Source organism: Geotrypetes seraphini, chromosome 12 (assembly GCF_902459505.1).
Source record: "Geotrypetes seraphini chromosome 12, aGeoSer1.1, whole genome shotgun sequence".
NCBI classification, from domain to species: domain Eukaryota; kingdom Metazoa; phylum Chordata; class Amphibia; order Gymnophiona; family Dermophiidae; genus Geotrypetes; species Geotrypetes seraphini.
Window position 1 is genome coordinate 52665180 of NC_047095.1, and position 20176 is coordinate 52685355.

Consider the following 20176-nt stretch of genomic DNA (forward strand, 5'->3'; position numbering starts at 1 on the left):
GGAACCAGGTCGCCTAATCTCCCGCCTCTTTGGTTGCCATAGGGATCTATACACCTTCGTCGCTGCTTTTTTTGCCGGCGTTCCCCTGTCATGTGACACAGGCGCGCTCGGTACTCGAGGGCTTCCGGTAGTAGTGGGTGGCGGATAGCGTTATGGCTCGTAACGAGGAGAAGCAGTATGGCCGCTTGAACAGACTGTGGTTGAAGAAACAGAGAGAGGGTAGGCACGGTTGAGACACTGGTTTGTTGGGGGGGGGGGGGGGGTGGCGGCTAGTGTTAAGAAGTGCATATGCCTCAAAATTGAAGGAGTGTCTTCTGTTCCTCCTGACAGCGCGCGACTTTTTAGTTTATAATGTATTAGCAGGAGGAACTTGGAAAACTTTGTGGCCGTTCACAAAGATGCCAAGTTGCTTAGTTCCAAGCTGGAGATTTTGGGATGAACCCGTCCTGGTGCGTTGTAGAACGTAAAGCCATTACTGGCAAAAAGTCTCCAGCCCTGTATCACCCATCTTATTATCCCCATGTAATATCTGTATTTGACCCCTTGGCCTCTACAGGATAAGTTGTATTATAGAAAAGCCTGGTGGGTGGGCTAGTGAACAACTATAGAGAGGAGGACCCAGTTCCATAAGCCACTCTTAACTACGTTTATAGTGAAAAATGTGAGCTCCCCCTTCCAAAACCCTACTCTATTGCCATTATATGATTTTGTCATTGATTGCACTGTAAACCGTTTAGAAGATAACTCAAGATACACTGTATATCAAATGCACAATGAACTTGAAACTTGATAAGGGCTATTGGAGTTGTACACTTCTCCCTCCGTATTTGCTGTGATAGGGGATTAACAGACCCGCGAATACAGAAAATCTGTGAATAACTTTTTCATATGTTATTCGCTGTGTTCTATTAAAAACCATAGTGAATATGGTGAAACCGCGAATAACATGGTGGCCTGTTCCTGAAGGAGAGGCAAAACACAGTAAAGAAAGTGCTGAGAATCAGCGATTTTTCTATGCAAGCTGATGTAATTGGAAGGAGCCAGCAAGCTAGAAACCACAAATAATCGAAACCGTGAATATGGAGGAAGAAGTGTAGATAGGTAGGTATAGCGTTTTTTTGGTGATTGTTTTTTTTTTAGAGGGGGGGCTCACATAATCTATAAAGGAGTTCTGGTGAGATGTTTATTTTGCACCCTTTTTGTGAAGTTCACAGCAGTGCCCTCTATGGTGCCCCAGTGCTATATCTGGGTGGCCAGTCCATTACAGGACTGTCCCCTCCCATGTCCAAATGGTGTTGTTCTGGGTGTTTTGGACTTGGGACATAATTTTGTTTGAAAATGTAGCATAAAGATAGATGTCCCAAAGGCCTGGATGTCCAGATAGAGGGTTTTCAAAAAAACATTATTTCAAGACGTATGGTGGCTTATCTTTTGAAAATAGCCTTTTTCTTACTGATGACTTTGGACATCTAGCACCATATGTCCAAATCAGACTTAGATGTATGTTTTGAAAATGCCCCTATCGATTTTCTACTTTTTTTGTTCCATATTTTTCCGATGGAACAAAAAAAGTGGACAATCACTGGATTAAGTGTATAGCCCTCAATGGAGACTGCCCCAACTTTGTTGGTTGGGCTGAGAACTGTTCAGTGGCCCCTTGTATATATTGACGACAGCACATTTCAAAGAAGCCTTCACTCATCACTTTTTGAAACATTCAAAGAACATTAATAGTAATAATTTCAGTAGACTGATGAGAGAAAGTAAAATAAATGGACTTGACCAGCATTACATGGTATAATTTTGATTGTATAACAGGATGCCTTGGCGAAAAATCCAAAAGAGGTGCTTGTTTTATTAAGACCTGAACAAATCTATATTGTTCTTCTCAACAAAAACAAAGCAGTTGTGTTTTCAGTACAAGGGAGGGTCCAAGGATGGTGTGCTGGAATGGGCTGTATAGTCTGTGCATGAGCTAAGTATCCAACGCTACTGCACTTACCTGACTATGCAGTCGCACTGAGGACATGCTGTTTCAAAATTATAGAAGTACTGTATTTTTCACTCTGTAAAGGAGGAAAACCCAAGAAAAAAAATTCCCACTGCCCTGCCCTGCCCTGTACCCCCTCTGGTGGTCTAGTGGAAGGCCGGGACAGGGTCTTATAGAACGAAAAACCCTTAGGCAGGGTAGGCATCTCCCCTCGTAGGCAGCCCACGGTACCTTTTTTTTAAGTCCATTGGGTCAAGCGCTGTATCGGCAGGAGCTTTCCCGCTTCTGCCTGCCTCCCTCGCTGGACGGCTGTTCTCTGTTCGGATAGAGAGGCGCAGAAGTCAAAAGACCTTTAGGAACATACTGAAAGAAGTACTGACAGCCGAACTTCTAAAGAAACTTGTTGAAGAACTCACAGTGAGAACCGATAGTGTGTAGTTAAAAAAAAAAGCCAGCTCATGTGCATTGGATACCTGAAATAGAGATACCACTGTAATATCCTGTTATCAGTTTGGTATGCCCCCTGAGGAAGGCAGTGTTCTGCCGAAACCAGGGTCCTAGTTGGGATTTCCCATAGGAACTTTAAATAAAATCCCTTGTGTTGTATTGTGATATTTGCTTTGCCTTTCTTTTGTTTAGCTTCTTGTAAGTGCTAAATAAAACATAGAGGGGCATTTTCCATATGATGTCAAAGTCCAAGGTGGAATTTTTCTTGTAATGGACCATCAGAAATGTGCTTCCTGGTATCATTTCAATGAGAACTTGATACAGCAAATCATCATTGGTCCAATATAATATAATTTTTCTTGAAATGGAACATCAGACATGTGCTTCCTGGGAAGCACACCTCTGAGAGTCCATTTCAAGAAAAATTTTGACTTTGAACCTGAACCATTTGATTAAATGTTGAGTTTATGTGAGGTATGATAGCTTTGTTTATAATCTGACATTTTGATATTTTCCTTTTGAATAAAATATTATTTTCTGTAGCTAAAGTCCAATTTGGAACATTTTGTGAAAAGCACCCAAAAATTGAGTGACAGAGCAATTTTTGAGCCAGAAAAACATCTTAATTTTTTTGTTTCAAAAATTGCCATTTTCTAGACACTTTTGTGCTCAGTACTTCTTTTCTTTAGGTACCACTTTCAACCTCCCCCCCCCTGTTTTCTACTTTCCTGTCATGAGTGCTTCATGGAAGCTCCATGCCATCCTCTGATTGGATCCGTGCTTCTCTGCTGCGACTGGTTTCACCATGAGATTGAGCCATGCTGCACAGAATATTGAGGTTGCTCTTACAGCATTAAGTTTTGCAAGATTTGATACTGTTGGAATAACCTTAACTTCCAGCACCGTTCAGCTCAAGCTCCTGGTAAAACTAGTCACGGAGGGGAACCAGGGATCCCATCAGAGGACTTAATAAAACTTCTGTGGGCCAAGAAAATGAGGTTGGAGGACTGGATAAGCTTGGCCTAAATGTTGGCACTTATGCATGTAACTTTCAGTATTCTATAAGTTTTGCATGTATATGTATAACCCTTTGCAGTAGTTATTCACTAAAGCACTTGGGCTTAGAGAATAGTTCCTAAGTTTAGTTATACACGTAACTACTGTTTTTCTCCGTTTTAGTACTTGCATGCTGAATTGGTACGTCACTTTTGGAGCACTATATAGAATTAGGAGTTATATGTGAATGTTTATTCAGAAGTGCAAATGGTGCAGATCTCCTGTAAAATTAGCTTATTGGCTAGCTTTTGGGTCTGTAATTCTGAAAATGAGTCATAAAGAGGGCTCATTTTCAGAAAAGAGTCCAGGGCATAATTTGGATGGTTGGGGCTAGATTTGTTTTAACAATGAATGTGTCAAAAAGGTGTCCAAACTGACCAGATGACCACTGGAGGGATGTAAGCATGACTTCCACACTTCCCCAATGGTCACTGACTCCTCCCACCTCCAAAAGATGTAAATAAAACAGTACATACCTGTCCGTATAATAGCTTCAGATGTGGTGGGCAGTCCTATTAGAGCTGCAAGCAGATCGCTGGAGTAGTCTGATGGTCATTGCAATGGACTGTAGAGAAGGGAACCCAGGCCTATATCCTACTGTAACTACTACACTTGTGGTCGAGCATGTGAGCGCATCAATACCTACCAGCATAGAATAATAATAATAATAAAAGTTTATATACCGCAGGACCGTGAAGTTCTATGCGGTTTACAATGCTTAGAAATGTTACAGATTGAGTGAATAAACAGAGATACAGATTGAATGAACAAAGTACAGATTTAGCGACAGGTGATTCTTGCGCTCGTTTGTTAAGGACTAAGATTGAATGGGTTGGTCTCCTAAGTATTTCAGGAATAGATGTGTTTTCAGACGTTTCCTGGATTCTTCATAGGTAGTAGCACAAGCAATTGTTCAAGGTCTTTACCCCATAATGCTGCTTGATGTGCAAGAAGAAATCCATATAGGTATCACTTGCAGGCATAAGAGCTATTGTGATGCACAGTTCAAAACCCACCTAAAACCTATGGGACTGAAGGGTTCATAACACAATGTAAGGGGGTTATGATGAAATGTGAACCTGGGACATTTTATGTGAAGTTCATTTCAGTGCCCCCAGAGGTGCCCCACTGCTTTGCTGGGATATTTGTATGGCCAGTCTGCTACAAATGTTGGCCCCTCCTACATCCCAATGACTTGTTTTGTGTTTTCTTTTGGATGTACTCTTATCAAAAAAATCCCTAAAATAGACGTTTTGAAAATGGTCATGTTTAATTCTGGATTTTTCTGTCTTCCGCAAAACATCTAAACTCAGATTTAGACATCGTATCGAAAATGCCCCTCAAAATGATATCCTGTTTCCCTGAAAATAAGACCTATCCTGAAAATAAGCCCTAGCATAAGATTTAAAGATGCTCCTAATATAAGCCCTACCCCAAAAATAAGTCCTAGTTATGATTGACCCCAACCCCTGCTGCTTTAGGAGACCTCGGAACGGAGGTATGTCAGTCTCACGGTGGAAAGGTTGGTGGAGTTGTGCTGCACAGGGGGATAGGAGGGAGGGCTAGAAAGATTCTGCACATGGGTGAGGGGGAGGATGGGTGAGAGGGGAGGAAAGATGCTGCACATTGGGGGGGGGGAGGGGGGAAGAAAGAAAAGAGGAAGAATTGGGGTGGAGTAGAGGAAGGGAGAGATGATTGTTGTACATGAAAAAAATAAGACATCCTCGAAAGTAAGCCCTAGTGCGTTTCTTGGACCCCAATTTAATATAAGACACTGTCTTATTTTCAGGGAAACACGGTATTAAATTAGCTCAAGAAAACAATATGACCTGCAATAATTTTTTTAGTTAACCTTTATTTTTTCATGCATTTAAATGGACTAATCCACAACCACATTAGTCGAGTGTTGTAGTCTTTAGTTCATCTACTCCTACCAGTTGTCTGGGGATAACTGTGAGAGAACCTAATAGATTCTATCAGTAGAGGGATTTCACAGTGTGAGAGCACTGTCTTCTTCTGGTTAATATGGAACTCTGTTGAATTAAGAACACCTGTAGTTGAAGATAAGCGATAATGATTTCTTAAAATGATGGCGCTTGATCAAGATTAGAAACCCTGGATTCATAGTTTGATGTGAGAATTGCTTCCCACACGCTTTATCTTAAGCCACACACCCGCTTCACGTTAAGAAATGAGAAAAGCGAAGGCTAGGTCATGATTGCATGTTCCAGTACAAGCAATAGCAGTCATCTATCAGCATGAGTATTGACTTCTCAAAGTTTCCATTTAGTACGTGCTTTCAGACTGTAACAATGGTCACCAGGCCCACCAGAAAACAAAATTATTATAAAAAATACAAATCAAACTGAAGCTTATCGCAGCTTTTATTCTGTAAAAGTGATAAGTGTGTTTGGAATAAGCTTACTGCTTCCCTTCTTTGCTATTTTTCTTCCTCACAGTTAGATGACGACAATGAGTCTTCATCTTGCCATAACTCCTACACATTTTCTGGTACCCACGCTTTGGAAACTTCCCCCTGCTGAGAAGTAGCACTTGCCACCTAGTGGGAAGAGCTGTCTCCATCCATGTTCCTGGCTAGCATAGAACGTTTTGCTGAGCACTCCAGCACTCACACTGTGCAGTATTGCTCATTAATGAAAGTGCTTTGCAGATTATTAATTTCCACAGCATACTCTAATATGAGCTGAAATATTTGTTATTATAGCTCCAAAAGTATGACTTACAGTTGTATTCACTTCAATTTAAAATATTTACTCTAAAAAAAACATGAAGTATTTTTGCAAAAGGGGACAAATCCAGGGGGTATTTTGATATTCCCAGAGGGCTTGAAGACTGTGGACGCTGTTTACTAACCTGTTGCAACATGTTACAGTGTAGTATTGTGCTTTATGCACTGAGTAATAATAAGGTGTTAAGTTAATGCATTAAATTGCATTAATTAATGTTGATGCAGGTAAATGAGACTCTGGGTTTGTCCTGATATAATGGAGAGTGAATTGACTTATACAAGGTCACAAGGAGTATCAGCAGGATTTGAACCCTGGCTTTCTTGGGTCTATCTGCTGTTCTAACTAGGGTTCTCCAATACAGTATCATAAAGAATAGTTCACTTATCAATATTGTAGGAAAAAGGCAAACAAAAAAAGGCTTCACAGAGCTACGTATATACTCAAATATAAACTGACCCAAATATAAACTGAGATAATCTATTTTCCCCAAAAAAAGGAGGAAAAAAGGTTGACTCAAATATAATCCGGAAGCTTTATATTCACTTGCCCTGCCAGGCTCTGCTCCCAGCCCCCTCCCTCCCTGACTCTGCAACTTGTCTCCCCTCCTTGCCCTGCCAGGCTCTGCATCCTGTCCCTCCTCCCCTCCTGCCCTGCCAGGTTTTGCACCCAGTCCCCCCTCCCTCCCAATGCTTTGCAGACCTCCACCGGTCCTGCCATAAGACCTGGTTGTCCAGTGGTGGGCCAGGACAAGAGGGATCCCTCCCATCTTCTGTCTCAGCCAACTTTCACAATTATCATCTCCCTCCTGCCTCCCCAATTAATATAAACAGTACCTTTAAAATCCCTGATGGTCCAGCGCTGAACCAGGGCAGATGAGATCTTCATACTGTCCTGCCCTATGCAGAGCCACCATCTGAATTGGTGCCATGAGTTACTGCAGTTTCGCGGTTGCCACAAGAACTCATGACAGCCATTCAGATAGTGGCTCTGCATGGGGTAGGAGTGTAGGAAGATCACTCCTGCCCCAGTTCACTACTGGACCCACCAGGGAATTTAAAGGTACTGCTTATACTAAGTGGGCGGTGAGAATTGTCAGAGTCGGCTGGGACAGGAGGCAGGAGGGATTCCTCCTGTCCTGGCCCATCGCTGGACCACCAGGTCTTACAGCAGGCCCAATGGAGGCCTGCAATAGGTCCGGGGTGGGTGGGGGGAACGAATGGGTGTTTACCTGGACATAAACCAAGACCCCCATTTTTGGGCCTTTTTTTTGGCCCAAAAAACTCTATGTTCGAGTATATATGGTATTTTCCCAAAAATGATAAGTGTGCTTCAGTGAGTTTCAGTTATCTTTTTTACCTGTTCTGGTTTGTTAGTTTAAGTTCCTTTTCGTATTAGATTGTATACTAGATTGTCTTGATTTGTTAATTAAAGGCAGCATAGTAAATTGAAAGTAGATAAAACAAACAAACTAATGTTCACACAACATTTTCTGTGGAGCTAATTTGCAGCTGTAGCAGATTTTCTCATGAAGAAGCTGTTCAACTGAAGGAAATCCCATGATTAATGCCACTGACCGTGCAATCCCCAATGTCCGATTTACTATAAAAGGTTATCAAAATTTTTTTGTAACAATGTTGCTTATTTATGACTGGCAGATGGTCATCTGAAGGATGTGCATCAGAAAAGACCCAAACTGGTAAGTGAATATATATATATATATTTTAATTTAGTATTCCTTTTCTTGCTTTCATCTACTACCTTCTCAAAACTTTTTATGCTGGGGAATGAGCTAATCACTTCCTGACTGGTCCTAAGATGGTTCTTTATTTGGGTGCAAAGACCTTAGATCAGTGCTTTTCAACCCAGTCCTTTGGCACACCCACCCATTCAGGCTTTCAGAATATCCACAATGAATATGTATGAGGGATATGCAAGCACTGACTCCTCGGGACATACCTAGCCAGTCAGGTTTTCAGAATATCCATTATGAATATGCAAGAGATAAATTTGCATGCACTAGGCAAATCTATTTCATGATATTCATTGTAGATATCCTCAAAACCTGACTGGCTGAGTGTGTCCTGAGGACTGGGTTGAGAACCCCTACCTAGATGAAACCTACGATCAGAAGAAATACAGACTTTTTTAACACCATCTGCTGAAAATATTCTTTTTAGCTGTATTGTTGTATCAAGAACTTGGGGACACTCTCTGGTTGACTTATTCCTGCGTCATGCTTCCTTATATGATCATGTTTTTAGTCATATCTACAATAGTTCCTCTGGGATACTCATGTTCTAGAGCAGTGTTTTTCGACTCGGTCCTGGAGTTACCCCCCATGCCAGTCATGAATATGCATGAAAGAAGTTTGCATACAGCGGAGGCAGTGCATGCAAATCAAGTTTATGCATATTCATTGTGAATATCCTGAAAACCTGACTGGCATGGGGGTACTCCAGGACTGAGTTGAGAAACACTGTTCTAGAGATGTGTCTAGTCGACACATCTTGGTACAGATGAAAGTGAATTTAGTTAATATGTTTTCTATACTGTACATGCTTGTAAAATTTTGTCTGTTTTCTCCAAGTCTGCTTTAAATTCTGCTGCTGATGTGAAAAAGTGGATTCCAAGCATTAAAAACGAAATTGAATATTACTTGGAGGTAATCTTTAAATATATTAAAAAGAATGCTTTGTAAGGCATTTATAGCTAATGTATGGTTGGAAAAACATCCATTTTAACTTGACTTTTATGCATTACTTGTACTGCAGTAGTTTTTCCTTAGACACAAGACTGCAGTTATCGAATACATTGATAATAATCTCATTAGTCAATGTCATTATGTTTATGTGGTAGTCCCAGCATTTATTTATTTATTCATTCATTCAGTTTTCTATACCGTTCTCCCAAGGGAGCTCAGAACGGTTTATATGAATTTATTCAGATACTCAAGTGTTTTTCCCTGTCTGTCTCCCAAGGGAGCTCAGAACTAGAGAATGACACGGTGGTGGTAACCAGCTGAAACAGGGAGAGAAAAAACAGTGGTCGCTGCAGGGACGGGGACAAGGCCATTCACCACCCCAAGGAGCAGTGAATGGTCTTGTCTCCGCAGTGAAGCAATCGCGGATTGCGCGGTCCAGCATCCCCACCTGATCACCATTGAATTTAAAGGTTTATGACCCCAGAGCCTAGGTTCCCCACCTCTAAAACCTCTTTCCCTGTGATTGTTTTCCTTCGGGAGATCTCCATGGGCTGCTTGGATTTTAAACAATCTTTTTTACTTTTGCCTCCATCTGCCTCAAAACCCCGCAATTTTGCTCAAAATTGACTGAAATGGACTCCTCAGGCTCTCCTACCCCTATATCATGCCAAGTTTGTTCTGGATGGCTGGGCGAGGTGCACCCATGTTCTGCGTGCAATGGATCGTACGGGGGAAGGGCGGGAGCCTCGGGCTCAGCCTCCCCCCGAGTCTTCCAGGGCTAGGGATCCGCAGGAGACATGTTCCCATGACCCTCTGAATCTGTATTGACCAAATGCAATCATATGGGGGCCAAGGAGCCCAGGAGAACCGGCAGGGGGTCTCTGCCAGAGTCAGTGAGATCCCACAGTATAGGCTTCAACCTGAATTTTGTGATCCTTATGTGGAATACTTATTTGAACTGCTGAGGGACTTCAGCATTTGTTAGCAGTGGTGCAGGGGTTCTCCGCTCGATAGGCGCCCTAACCAGCCAAGGACATAGAATTGGACCAGGAGGTTCAGTTTGTCGTGGACTGGGAGGATAGCAAAAAAAAATTCCATGCACTTTTATCCCAGGATGAAGTTTCATTGGCAGAGTTTACTTCCATGCAGGAGTACAATGGACAAGAGGTGGTGGCGACCCTGAATCAGGGGGAAGACCCCATAGTACATCGGCCTATGCATTTTCGATCATTATTCTGTGTCGCTGCAAGAGTTAAAGTTGGAAATCCCACCAGCTTCCTCTTCTCAATGCTCAGTTATGAGCAGTTCTGTGGTTTTGACCACATTTTTTCCCTCACATCCAGACATCAGTAAGCTGGTCACTGACCGCTGGGAGTCACCAGAGGGATCCCTTTGGGTGGCTAAAACTATGGCCAAGCTGTATCCGATGGTGCCAGATTTCCAGCAGCTGTTTGTTCAGCCAAAAGGGGATTCTCTGGTGGCACAGGTCACTAAATGAATCTCCCTGCTTAGTGAAGGAGGGGTGATGTTAAAGGATCCTCAGGATTGCAAAGTAAACTTGCTTCTCAAGTGTCAATTTGAAGCTTTGGCCCAAGGGATTAAGGCAGCAGCTACATCATCCTTTATGGCATGTGCTTGTCATGCTCATCTCTCTCAGGCCTCAAACCTGATAGATGATGAAGATCCCCAAATGTTCCTCTCTGGGGTTAATTATATTGAAGATGCTCTATGTATGATCTCAGAGTTATGAGCAAGATCTTGGTCTATTTTATCTCCACCTGACGGATTTTCTAGATCAGACAGTGGGCAGGAGATGCTACCTCTAAAGCTATGCTAAGCAGGCTTTCATTTCAGGGGCAGATACTCTTTGGCAAGTGCCTAGATGACCAACATGATGGACTGTTGCCCCAAGTCCTTACCGGACAGCAGACCCCGGACAGCCTGGAATTCAGGATGGCAATTTTCAAGGCTCCTGAAGATTTTGTATGTATTCGGTAGGCCAAACAACTCAAAAACCTTTTCAGGGATCAAAGCAAGCCTTGGTCTCACACCAGCCACTAAGAAAGCACAGTGGCGCTAGGCCAGGGGCCGAGCTCCCCCAGATAGGGGCCAGAATGTCGACCTTTTGGTCAGTCTGGTTTCAGATTGACACAGACTGCTGGGTTCTAGATGTAATCCGGAGGGGTACAAATTCAAATTCTTTGCCCTCCTGCCAAACCACTTTTTAACTTTTGCTGACCGGCTGGCCAGAGAGAGCCCTCAAAGTTCAGGCAATGGTGAAAAGGCTACTGGAAAAAGACTTGAGATTGGGCAGATACTCCATATACTTCATTGTGCCCTGAAGCAGGAGCAGCTCCCAGGGAAGGCGGTGGAGTTAGAGAACATGATTGACAGTTTACTGCAAGCAACTTGCTGGTTCAGATACAAGACCCTAGTGTTCAGGACTATTAGACACATCTGCTAGAAAGAAGATTACCGAGGTAAAAACCTAATCTTTCTTTAACTACTGGGGAGTGTGTGGCACAGTGGTTAAAGCTACAGCCTCAGCACCCTGAGGTTGGGGGTTCAAATCCACGCTGCTCCTTGTGACCCGGGGCAAGTCACTTAATCCTCCCATTGCCCCAGGTACATTAGATAGATTATGAGCCTGCCGGGACAGATAGGGAAAAATGCTTGAGTACCTGAATAAATTAATGTAAATCTTTCTGAGCTCCCTTGGGAGAACGGTATAGAAAATTGAATAAATAAATAAAAATACTGAAAAAGATGTGAGCTAAATATAAATTCCTTTACTACCATGGCTGAAACCCCATTTCCCTATTTTCTCCATCCCATAAAGATTGTTTTGGGTAACTCGGACTTTTGTTTTACTGAATAAGAGCATGTTTTTCTGTATCTGAAATCTTCAGTGCTGCTTATGGACCACAAACGGGTCTAAGAAGACAGTAAAATGTGACCGAACTCTTCAACTTGGGGTATTTGCCTTCTATTTTTAGCAGTCTCAGCTGTGCCACTATTCTGATCGTAAAATTCAGGAGTTTCAAGAGCATATCGAAAAGCTCAGGAAGGAGTACCAGAGCTATTTATGGAGACTGAGAAGCTTGGACCCCTCCTGTAAAGAGCATCCCTGGAAACCACGTGGGTATACAAGAAAGAGAGCAGCAACAGAGGTCATGTCAGCCTGTAGCCAGCCAGGTATTGTATCTTATAACCATAATAAAAGTTCAGTGCTAAAAAAAGATCTTTTATATTATTTTTATAGAGAGCTGGAGCTGACCTACTGTGTTTCCCCAAAAATAAGATGGTGTCTTATATTCATTTGGGGCCCAAAAAAGGCACTAGGTCTTATTTTCGGATAGGGCTTATTTTTTTCATGTACATGATCATCTCTCCCTTCCTCTCCTTCACCCCTATTCTTCCTATTTGCTTTCCCCCACATGTGCAACATCTTTCCTCCCCTTTCACCCATCCCCTTGTGCCTTCCCTCTGCAGAATCTTTCTATCTCTCCATTCTTCCCATCCTCCTATGCAGCAGAACCCTTTGCCCAGCTTCCATCCTTCCCTCCTTCCCATCCCTTGTGCAGCAGAACTCTTGAACACCCGCCGCCGCGCAGCCAAACCGCCAATGATCCTCCATCCTTCCCTCCCAACCGATCTCCGCCGACCGCGACCATAAATACTTCTGTGTACAGACAGCCCCAGCGAGAAGGCCGCGAAGCAGCCTGTGAGTGCTGCCGGCCTGACGCTGCTCTGCAGCAAGGTATTTATGGTTGCGGTCGGGAGGGAAGGATGAGGGTCAGTGGGGGTTCAGTGGTTCGGCTGTGCGGCGGGGGCAGGATGGGGGAAACATGGCTGCCTACGACTAGGGCTTATTTTCGGGGTAGGTCTTATTTTCGGGGAAACACGGTAGGTGATGAAGCAATGGTTTTTGGAAGAGCTTAGTGTTTTGTCTTTAAACAGGTATCGGTTCTTTTTTGGTTTGCTGGGCTCCTCAGAGCCTCTCAGGGAGTTGACTTTTTGATGGGCTTCATAAAGAGCTAACTTTTGAAACCAAGGCATGAAGTTGAGAAAAAGCCGCTGTGTAAGTTGTCATTTTCCCTGGACTTTGTATGATGAACCTTAGTGCTGGGTGTTCGTCGGTAACGGTTTTACTTAGCTGATTATTTTTCATTTGCCAAGGTGGAACCCCATTTGCATCAATTGTCTTAAGTGCTCCTTTCCAGCTTAGCCTGCTGTGGCTCAGCTCGTGGGACACATTGTGGCAATTCTAGAACTTGGTGCCAGCAGTTCTATAGAGCTTCTTGGGGCACTTAAGCTGTTATACTAGTCTGTAGGGCTGCCCAAGTCCGGTCCTCGAGATCTACTGGCAGGCCAGGTTTTCAGGAAATCCACAATGAATATGCATGAGAGAGAGATTTGCATACCAAGAAGGCAGTGCAGGCAAATCTGTCTCATGCATTTTCATTGTGGATTTCCTGAAAACCTGGCCTGCCAGTAGATCTCGAGGACTGGACTTAGGCAGCCCTATACTAGTGCAAAGCCACATTGGTGCACTCACTAATGACAGGTCAGTGGCTGGTGCAAGATAGTGTACCTAAATGCAACGTGTACAACTGCTAATATTCTATACGTTGTACGTGTAGCTTGGCAACATGCCTATGGCCTACCCATTCTCTGCCCACATGCATGTCTCCTCACTTATGCACTAAATTTGTGAGACACCGATTTAAATTAAATGACTTTCATAACTTAATTTTATATAGCTATATTTGCTCTGTCACCTTATCTAAGAAAGGCAAAGTTTTTTGTATAGCTCTTGAGAGAGAGAGAGCTGGTTGGTGGACTGTTAGCTCATGTTGTCATATTGGGGTGTGTTTTGGGGACTTTACATTTTTAATATGAATACTTCTGTATTCTTGTGATGAGGTAATGGGTTTTAATTTTATTAACATGCATTGAGTAATGTTCTCTTTAGAAGGTTGTGTCCCAAACATAATGTGCTAAGGTTGAGCCTTGATGGAGTTAATCTAAAAGTCGTTTAGACTTGCAATAGATTCTTTGTCTTTATTTTTAGCAGTACTGATAATGTTTACGTTAAACATGTATCAGGTGGCTATTGATCTAATTTTTTTATTATTTCACCAGTAGATGGCACTACTGCAAAGTTGCTGTGTACGCCTGTTCTGAATAATGACATCAAAAATGACTTTGATAAAGAATGTGAGGAGCTGGTGGACAGATCCAGTCAAAGGCTGGGAGAAAGCAGCCACTGCGCCAGATTATACAACTGCCCAAGTGTGGACCTCAGTACTCAAGACAAACCACTGGTTTTTAATTCACAAAAAATGCTTCCAAAGCACCTTTGGTTAAGGTCTTCGAGTAGTGTGTTGGGAAATGCCACTGGAAAACTGAAAGACATTCTGCAGAATCCTCAGAGCTTGCAGAGACAACAAGAATCAGATATCAGGTCATGTATTGGTAAGGCACAAAGTGTTTTGGGCTTAGACTGCTATTCATCGTCGTCAGATGATGAAGTATAACTGGAGCAGACGATGCACAGAACCTTTGGAGAACCAACAGCAGTTGCTACAAGAATAACTAAGAAATTGTGGCAGAAAAGTACCCGATTGTTTTGGATGCCACTGCCTCAATCAAAAAGAATTTTCAAGTGCACCTTGATAAGTTACCTATTTATATTTTACATCCTTTGAATTCTAGAAGGAAGCACCCTTTGGCACATTGCAAGTATAAAGATCAGTACTAGCTTTGGACTTAAGATGGACATCTCTCAATGTATCATGGCTTAGGAATTAGGTTCTTTACTGTAATAGTATGTACAAAACTACCCTATTTGGAGAGACCATCTCCCGGTTGATAATTTTCTTTACCAGTCTCTTTGTGTGCTTTCAGCTTGAGAAAGGATTTCTGGTGCTTCACATTAATTTTTCCTAAGTTACTTGCATGGTCAGAAAGGATAATTGTCTATTTACTAGTCAGCTGAAGCAAGTGGATTGATGTAAACTGATGGAAGCTAAGGAAAAAGTATAGAGAAGAGATTTATGCTACTACAGTGGTACATATGAAGTACTGCAGGCTCAATAATATCTTTCTGTTTTCTGAAAATTTATATTTAATTAACAGATTATTTGGAAAGATTCAATATTCAACAATGCTGCTAAGCTTTCATTGGTGTAAAAAGAACTGAACATATTACTCCAGTTTTGCACGGTCTACACTGGTATTTAAGGCTTGGCATTTGTATTTATTTAATAACTTGTCTAAATACTCTCCTTCCCAAAATGATCAGTTTCAGTTATCTGGCCTTGAAGAGGTCAAACTTATATCTACCAGGAGTAGAGTTTTTTTTCCTTTGCTAGACCGGATGTCTTTGTTTGATCGTTTTCATAACGGTTTGTCTTGTCCTCCTTTTTTGTAAATTAACACCATTTTGCTTCAACAATATTATGGGTCTATAAATCACTGATTGTAAGTAATTTAACAATCTTGATTATGTTTTTGTAGTTTATTCTATTGGATTGTATATTCTATTGCTGTATTTAAAAGTGTTTTTGTAATTGTTGCATTTTTTGATATTGTTCACTGCTTAATACTCATGTCAATAGCAAACAGTCAAACCTCGGTTTGCGAATGACCCGGTTTGCGAGTGTTTTGCAAGACAAGCAAAACATTCTCGCAAAACTTGTCTCGCAAACCGAGTGTTGACTCGATTTGCGAGCACCCCCCTGATAACTGGCACCCCCCGCCCGACAACTTCAAACTTATCCCCCGTCTGGCACCGGCTCGCAGCCCACAGGACGTGCCGGTTCTGCTTGAAGAAGTTCCTGTCTCTTGCTGGGCCTTGAGCATGCAATCCCTCGTACTGAGTCAACTTGATTACTGTAACATTGCCTATTTAGCAATTTCCCAAAAGAATATGCAACGTTTACAATTAATGCAAAATGCAGCGATCAGACTAATTTTCGGGCTAAAGAAATTTGATCACGTGACACCTTATTACCGGCAGCTGCACTGGCTACTGATGGAAGCACGCGTGAAGTTTAAGTTCGCCTGCCTCTGCTTTAAAGTACTATACGGACTAGCCCCTAAATACATAACTGACCTTTTCTCCTTCTCAGCCAACAGACACAAGAGAAGCTCACATTCGAATTTCATTTCTCCCCCAGTTAGAGGATGTAAACTGAAAAAACACCATGAACACCTTCTCTCACATCAAGCAGCATTATGGGGTAAAGATCTAGAACACTTGCTTTCGCCCACTACTTAGGAATTCAGGAAGCGCCTAAAAACTCATCTGTTCCTGAAATATCTGGACAGCTGCCCCGTACATCTCTTTCTCCTCAATAACGGTTTTCTTGACCTATCAACCACTTGCTTTTACCTTTTAAGTTCAATCAATTTGTACCTTTCTTTTATTCTTTTGTAAACCGCATAGAACTTCACGGTACTGCAGTATATAAACTGTTGTTATTATTATTATTATAGTTCTCCCTCTCGCTGAGAATCTCAGAGATCTCCGAGAATCTCAGCGAGAGGGAGAACTAGAAGGCCTTGAGCATGCGCAGATGCTCAAGGCCCAGCAAGAGGCAGGAACTTCTTCAAGCGGCACCGGCACATTCTGTGGGCTGCGTGCTGGTGCCAGACGGGTAAGTTTGAAGTTTGGAGGGGGGGGAGCGGTTATCGGGTGGGGGGGGGTGCGTGGAATGGAGCAGCGCCACTGGCCTCGGGGGGTGGGGGTGGGTGGGAGGGAACGTATCAAGCGAGTTTCCCTTAGTTCCTATGGGGAAACTCGCTTTGATATACAAGTATTTTGGTTTACGAGCATGCTTCTGGAACGAATTATGCTCGTAAACCAAGGTTCCACTGTATATCAAAATAATCGATCCAATCCAAAACATGTTTTCAAAACTGTTTCTTTTTGGGCTTGTCTGTTTAGCTAAAAATTAGGGGCTCCTTTTACTAAGGTGCACTAGTGTTTTTAGTGCGTGCTGCAGATTAGCGCGTGCTAACCCACATGTTACGCGTAAAAACTAATGCCAGCTCAATGGTGGCGTTAGCATCTAGTGCGCGCGGCAATGTATTGCACGCTAAAACCACTAGCACAGCTTAGTAAAAGGAGCCCTAAGTGACTGCACGTGGGTCTGGGAGAAGAGGTTGCAATGTTGGGGTTCTGATGTGGCTCAGGAAGTTGCTGGGACTGGGACAAGAATTGTAGCCATTGTTAATGGAGCCTTGGCAAGGACACTATTGTTAGAACCTGTGCTGCTGTGTTAGGGGGGGGGGGGGTAATCAAGGAAGCAGGGAGGTAGTAATGGAGATGGGGGAGGGAGAACAGAGAAAAGAAAAAGAAAACCACAAAAAATGAAGATATAAAGCTCAGAATTTAGAGAAGCTCCCTTCTGATCCCCCTCCCCCCAAAAGAAACACAGTCAAAAAAAGGAACAAAACATAAAAGAAAACATTTTCAGTTTCCTATTAAAAAAAAAAAAAGTTGACTAGTATTTGTTTTTCTAAATATTTTTTTCCATCCAGCTCATACATTTGTTTAATATTATGACTCGCATGTTCAAAGGCTTAGATGCCTTTTATGTGTATAAATGCACAGGCAAAACATCAGCTATGTATGGCAAGTTGGACTTTTGTGGTTACACAAAAAAGTGATGTTCAGGGAGCTACAATCCCTCTGAGCTGGGCATGTACCCTTTGTCAGTATTCCTAATGGCAGGGATGGTGCTCTGATGTTTTCAGTAGTGAGTGGTGTGTGTGGGGGAGGGGTGGGGGGTCCTGTAGAACCTGCCTGCCTCTCATGAGTGATGCACCAACTCCATTGATAGGATCACAGATGAAGGACTCTATACATCAAAATGTTGCCAGGAAAATGGAGAGGGGGAATTATTTAGTAACTGCAAAAAAGTAACTAGTTATATGGGATAAAAAGTAACTCTTACTGATTTTAGTTACTCTTCACTAAATGTAAATACAGTAGAACCTTGGTTTACGAGTGTTTTGCAAGACGAGCAAAACACTCCGCAAACTTTCGTCTCGCAAAACAAGTGTTGACTCGCTACACGAGCTCTCACTAGGGTGGCCCAGGGGTGGGTGGGTACCTGTCTGTGGGTGCTGCACCGGAGTTCCCTACCCCTGAGCTAGAACCTTGAACCTTTGTATATTGAATTTTCCACAGACTTATTTTATATATATTTGAAGGCAGTGTTGCTGTTTCCAGAGAACACTTTACCATCTTTGAACACTGTTTATTACCTGTAGGTTTAGATGTTACTGGACTATTAGAACCCTCTGGAGACTTTTGCATTCCTGCAGGATAAAATCTTTCTGTTTTCAGGAAGCTGATTTTCTTTGGTTCAAAAATTGAAATTTTCCAGAAATTTTGTAAAATATAAAAACCTCTTAACCTAAGAATGAAGGAAACAATTCTTGTCCATGAGAGACTTGGGAAGAAAGTTTTCTTATTTTCCCCTGTGAGTAGTACATGATATAGCTGCAGGATGCATCTTTTGGGGTTTTGGTTTAAAAAAAACAAAAAACTATGTAGACCAGATCTCAAGGACCTTAACTAGGAATTATATGTTGCTTTTTTAGCTAAATTAGGATTTTAAAAAGATACCCTTTCATGGCTATTCTTTTTTGGATTATTATAAGCTATTTTTCCTTTTTATAGTCTGCTCTCTGGGACATCTATTCTTGGGTCTTATTAGTGGTTTAAGATTTCCTATTGTGTTCTCTAAATTGAGAATTGCTATTGTTTCCTTTTTCTGATATTACCTGTAATTTGGAAAATTTCTGTTCAAGAACATAATTGTCATGATAGATGTTAAAAGAAAAGGATTGGAAGAAACTGATTCTTTATAAACAATACTATTAGGAGAAAACAGTGGCTATGGCATTTGACCAGAAACTAAATTTACTTCTATTTCTGATTTATTATTGGCAAACAGGACATTTTGCTCTGGTGCATAGGGTGATGGTATTAATTTATGCTGGACTGCTTTGATGTAAAGAGTCTGACACGCCAAGTACAACAAGCTGGGGGTGGACCATCTGGAAACATAATGCTGGTTTGTTGGCCACGGCAGAAAACACTTGCCGCAGTAAACCATGATTTGTATTATTGTGCCAAGTAAGTAACTTTTTGATTTTTTTTTTTTAAGTGTTTGAGAAAAACTTTCAGGCAATACTTGAAATTTTAGCAGCTCAGCTTTTTTCAATTTCTTTCTCTCCCCCCTGATTGAAGGGGAGAGTGTGGTGCAGTGGTTCAGCCTCAGCATCCTGAGGTCATGGGTTCAAACCCATGCTGCTCCTTGTGACCCTGGGCAAGTCACTTAATCCCCCCCCCATTGCCCCAGGTACATTAGACAGATTGTGAGCCCATTGGGACAGACAGGGAAAAATGCTTGAGTACCTGAATAAATTCATGTAAACTGTTCTGAGCTACCTGGGAGAATGGTTATAGAAAATTGAATGTATATAAAATAAAACTTATGTAGCTTGCTTTGTCCAATTTACTCCATAATATAACTATACAGAAATATTTCAGAACCATTACAACTACACATTCATAGTTTAGCCAGTTGCTAATGAGCTCTATAACCCTGCTAAAGATGGGGAGAAGAAATTTAGGGCCCCTTTTACAAAGCTTTGGTAGAGTCCCACGTGACAAATGCAACGCAGCCCATTCAATTCCGATGGGCTTCATCACAGTTGCTGTGCCGAGAATCACTACTTTGGCTTTGTGAAAGGGGCCCTTAGGTTCTGTTTTTTTCTCAAATTGCAAGAGATTGTGATGGCTAGTGATGATAATCCTAACTAGCTGTCCAGAGGTAAGCACATGTCAACCCTGGAATGTTGAAATAGTCATTGTTACATTTGCTTTGCAGTTGTAGAGTCGAGTAGTTGGTATCGATGAGCTGACTGGATAGACCATCATTTTCTATCTTGCTATATTCTAATGTGGCTTTTTAAAATTTATTTTAGCAGTGAGAAACAACTATTTCAGAACTTATACGGTAAATTTATGTATAATGAAGATGTTCACGTGGGTTTGTAGATAATTTCATTATCCCAGGACAAGCAGGCAGGTATTCTCACTAGTGGGTGATGTCATCCGACAGAGCCCCGATACGGACATCTTGCAAGCATGTCTTGCTTGAAGAAACTCAGAAGTTTCGAGATGCCCGCACCGCGCATGCGCCAGTG

The 20176-nt window shown here is 42.1% G+C and overlaps 1 protein-coding gene across 3 annotated transcripts; it reads left to right on the forward strand.

Annotated features, from left to right (window-relative positions):
• On the forward strand, nucleotides 1-15519 carry LOC117346050. 3 transcript variants are annotated; one of them, XR_004536545.1, is made up of 6 exons: nucleotides 1-219; nucleotides 7899-7939; nucleotides 8831-8905; nucleotides 11941-12139; nucleotides 12905-13025; nucleotides 14093-14214. XR_004536545.1 is itself a non-coding variant. In XM_033915274.1 (5 exons), exons 1-5 carry the CDS (start codon nucleotides 153-155, stop codon nucleotides 14482-14484), a joined length of 777 nt encoding a protein of 258 aa, XP_033771165.1. In that variant the 5' UTR covers nucleotides 8-152; the 3' UTR covers nucleotides 14485-15519. The 3 variants fall into 3 exon arrangements, 2 of the variants coding, with proteins under 2 accessions (XP_033771165.1, XP_033771167.1); XM_033915274.1 differs by lacking the exon at nucleotides 12905-13025 and having other exon boundaries at nucleotides 8-219; nucleotides 14090-15519; XM_033915276.1 differs by lacking the exon at nucleotides 12905-13025 and having other exon boundaries at nucleotides 8-219; nucleotides 14093-15519.
• The last annotated feature ends 4657 nt before the right edge of the window (nucleotides 15520-20176 follow it).

Bases quoted from the DNA above. Each gene is read 5' to 3' on its own strand.
- LOC117346050 (XM_033915274.1), top strand. From the start codon at position 153: ATGGCTCGTAACGAGGAGAAGCAGTATGGCCGCTTGAACAGACTGTGG. The intron at 220-7,898 runs GTAGGCACGGTT...TATGACTGGCAG, and splicing joins GTTGAAGAAACAGAGAGAGG to ATGGTCATCTGAAGGATGTG. The intron at 7,940-8,830 runs GTAAGTGAATAT...GTTTTCTCCAAG, and splicing joins ATCAGAAAAGACCCAAACTG to TCTGCTTTAAATTCTGCTGC.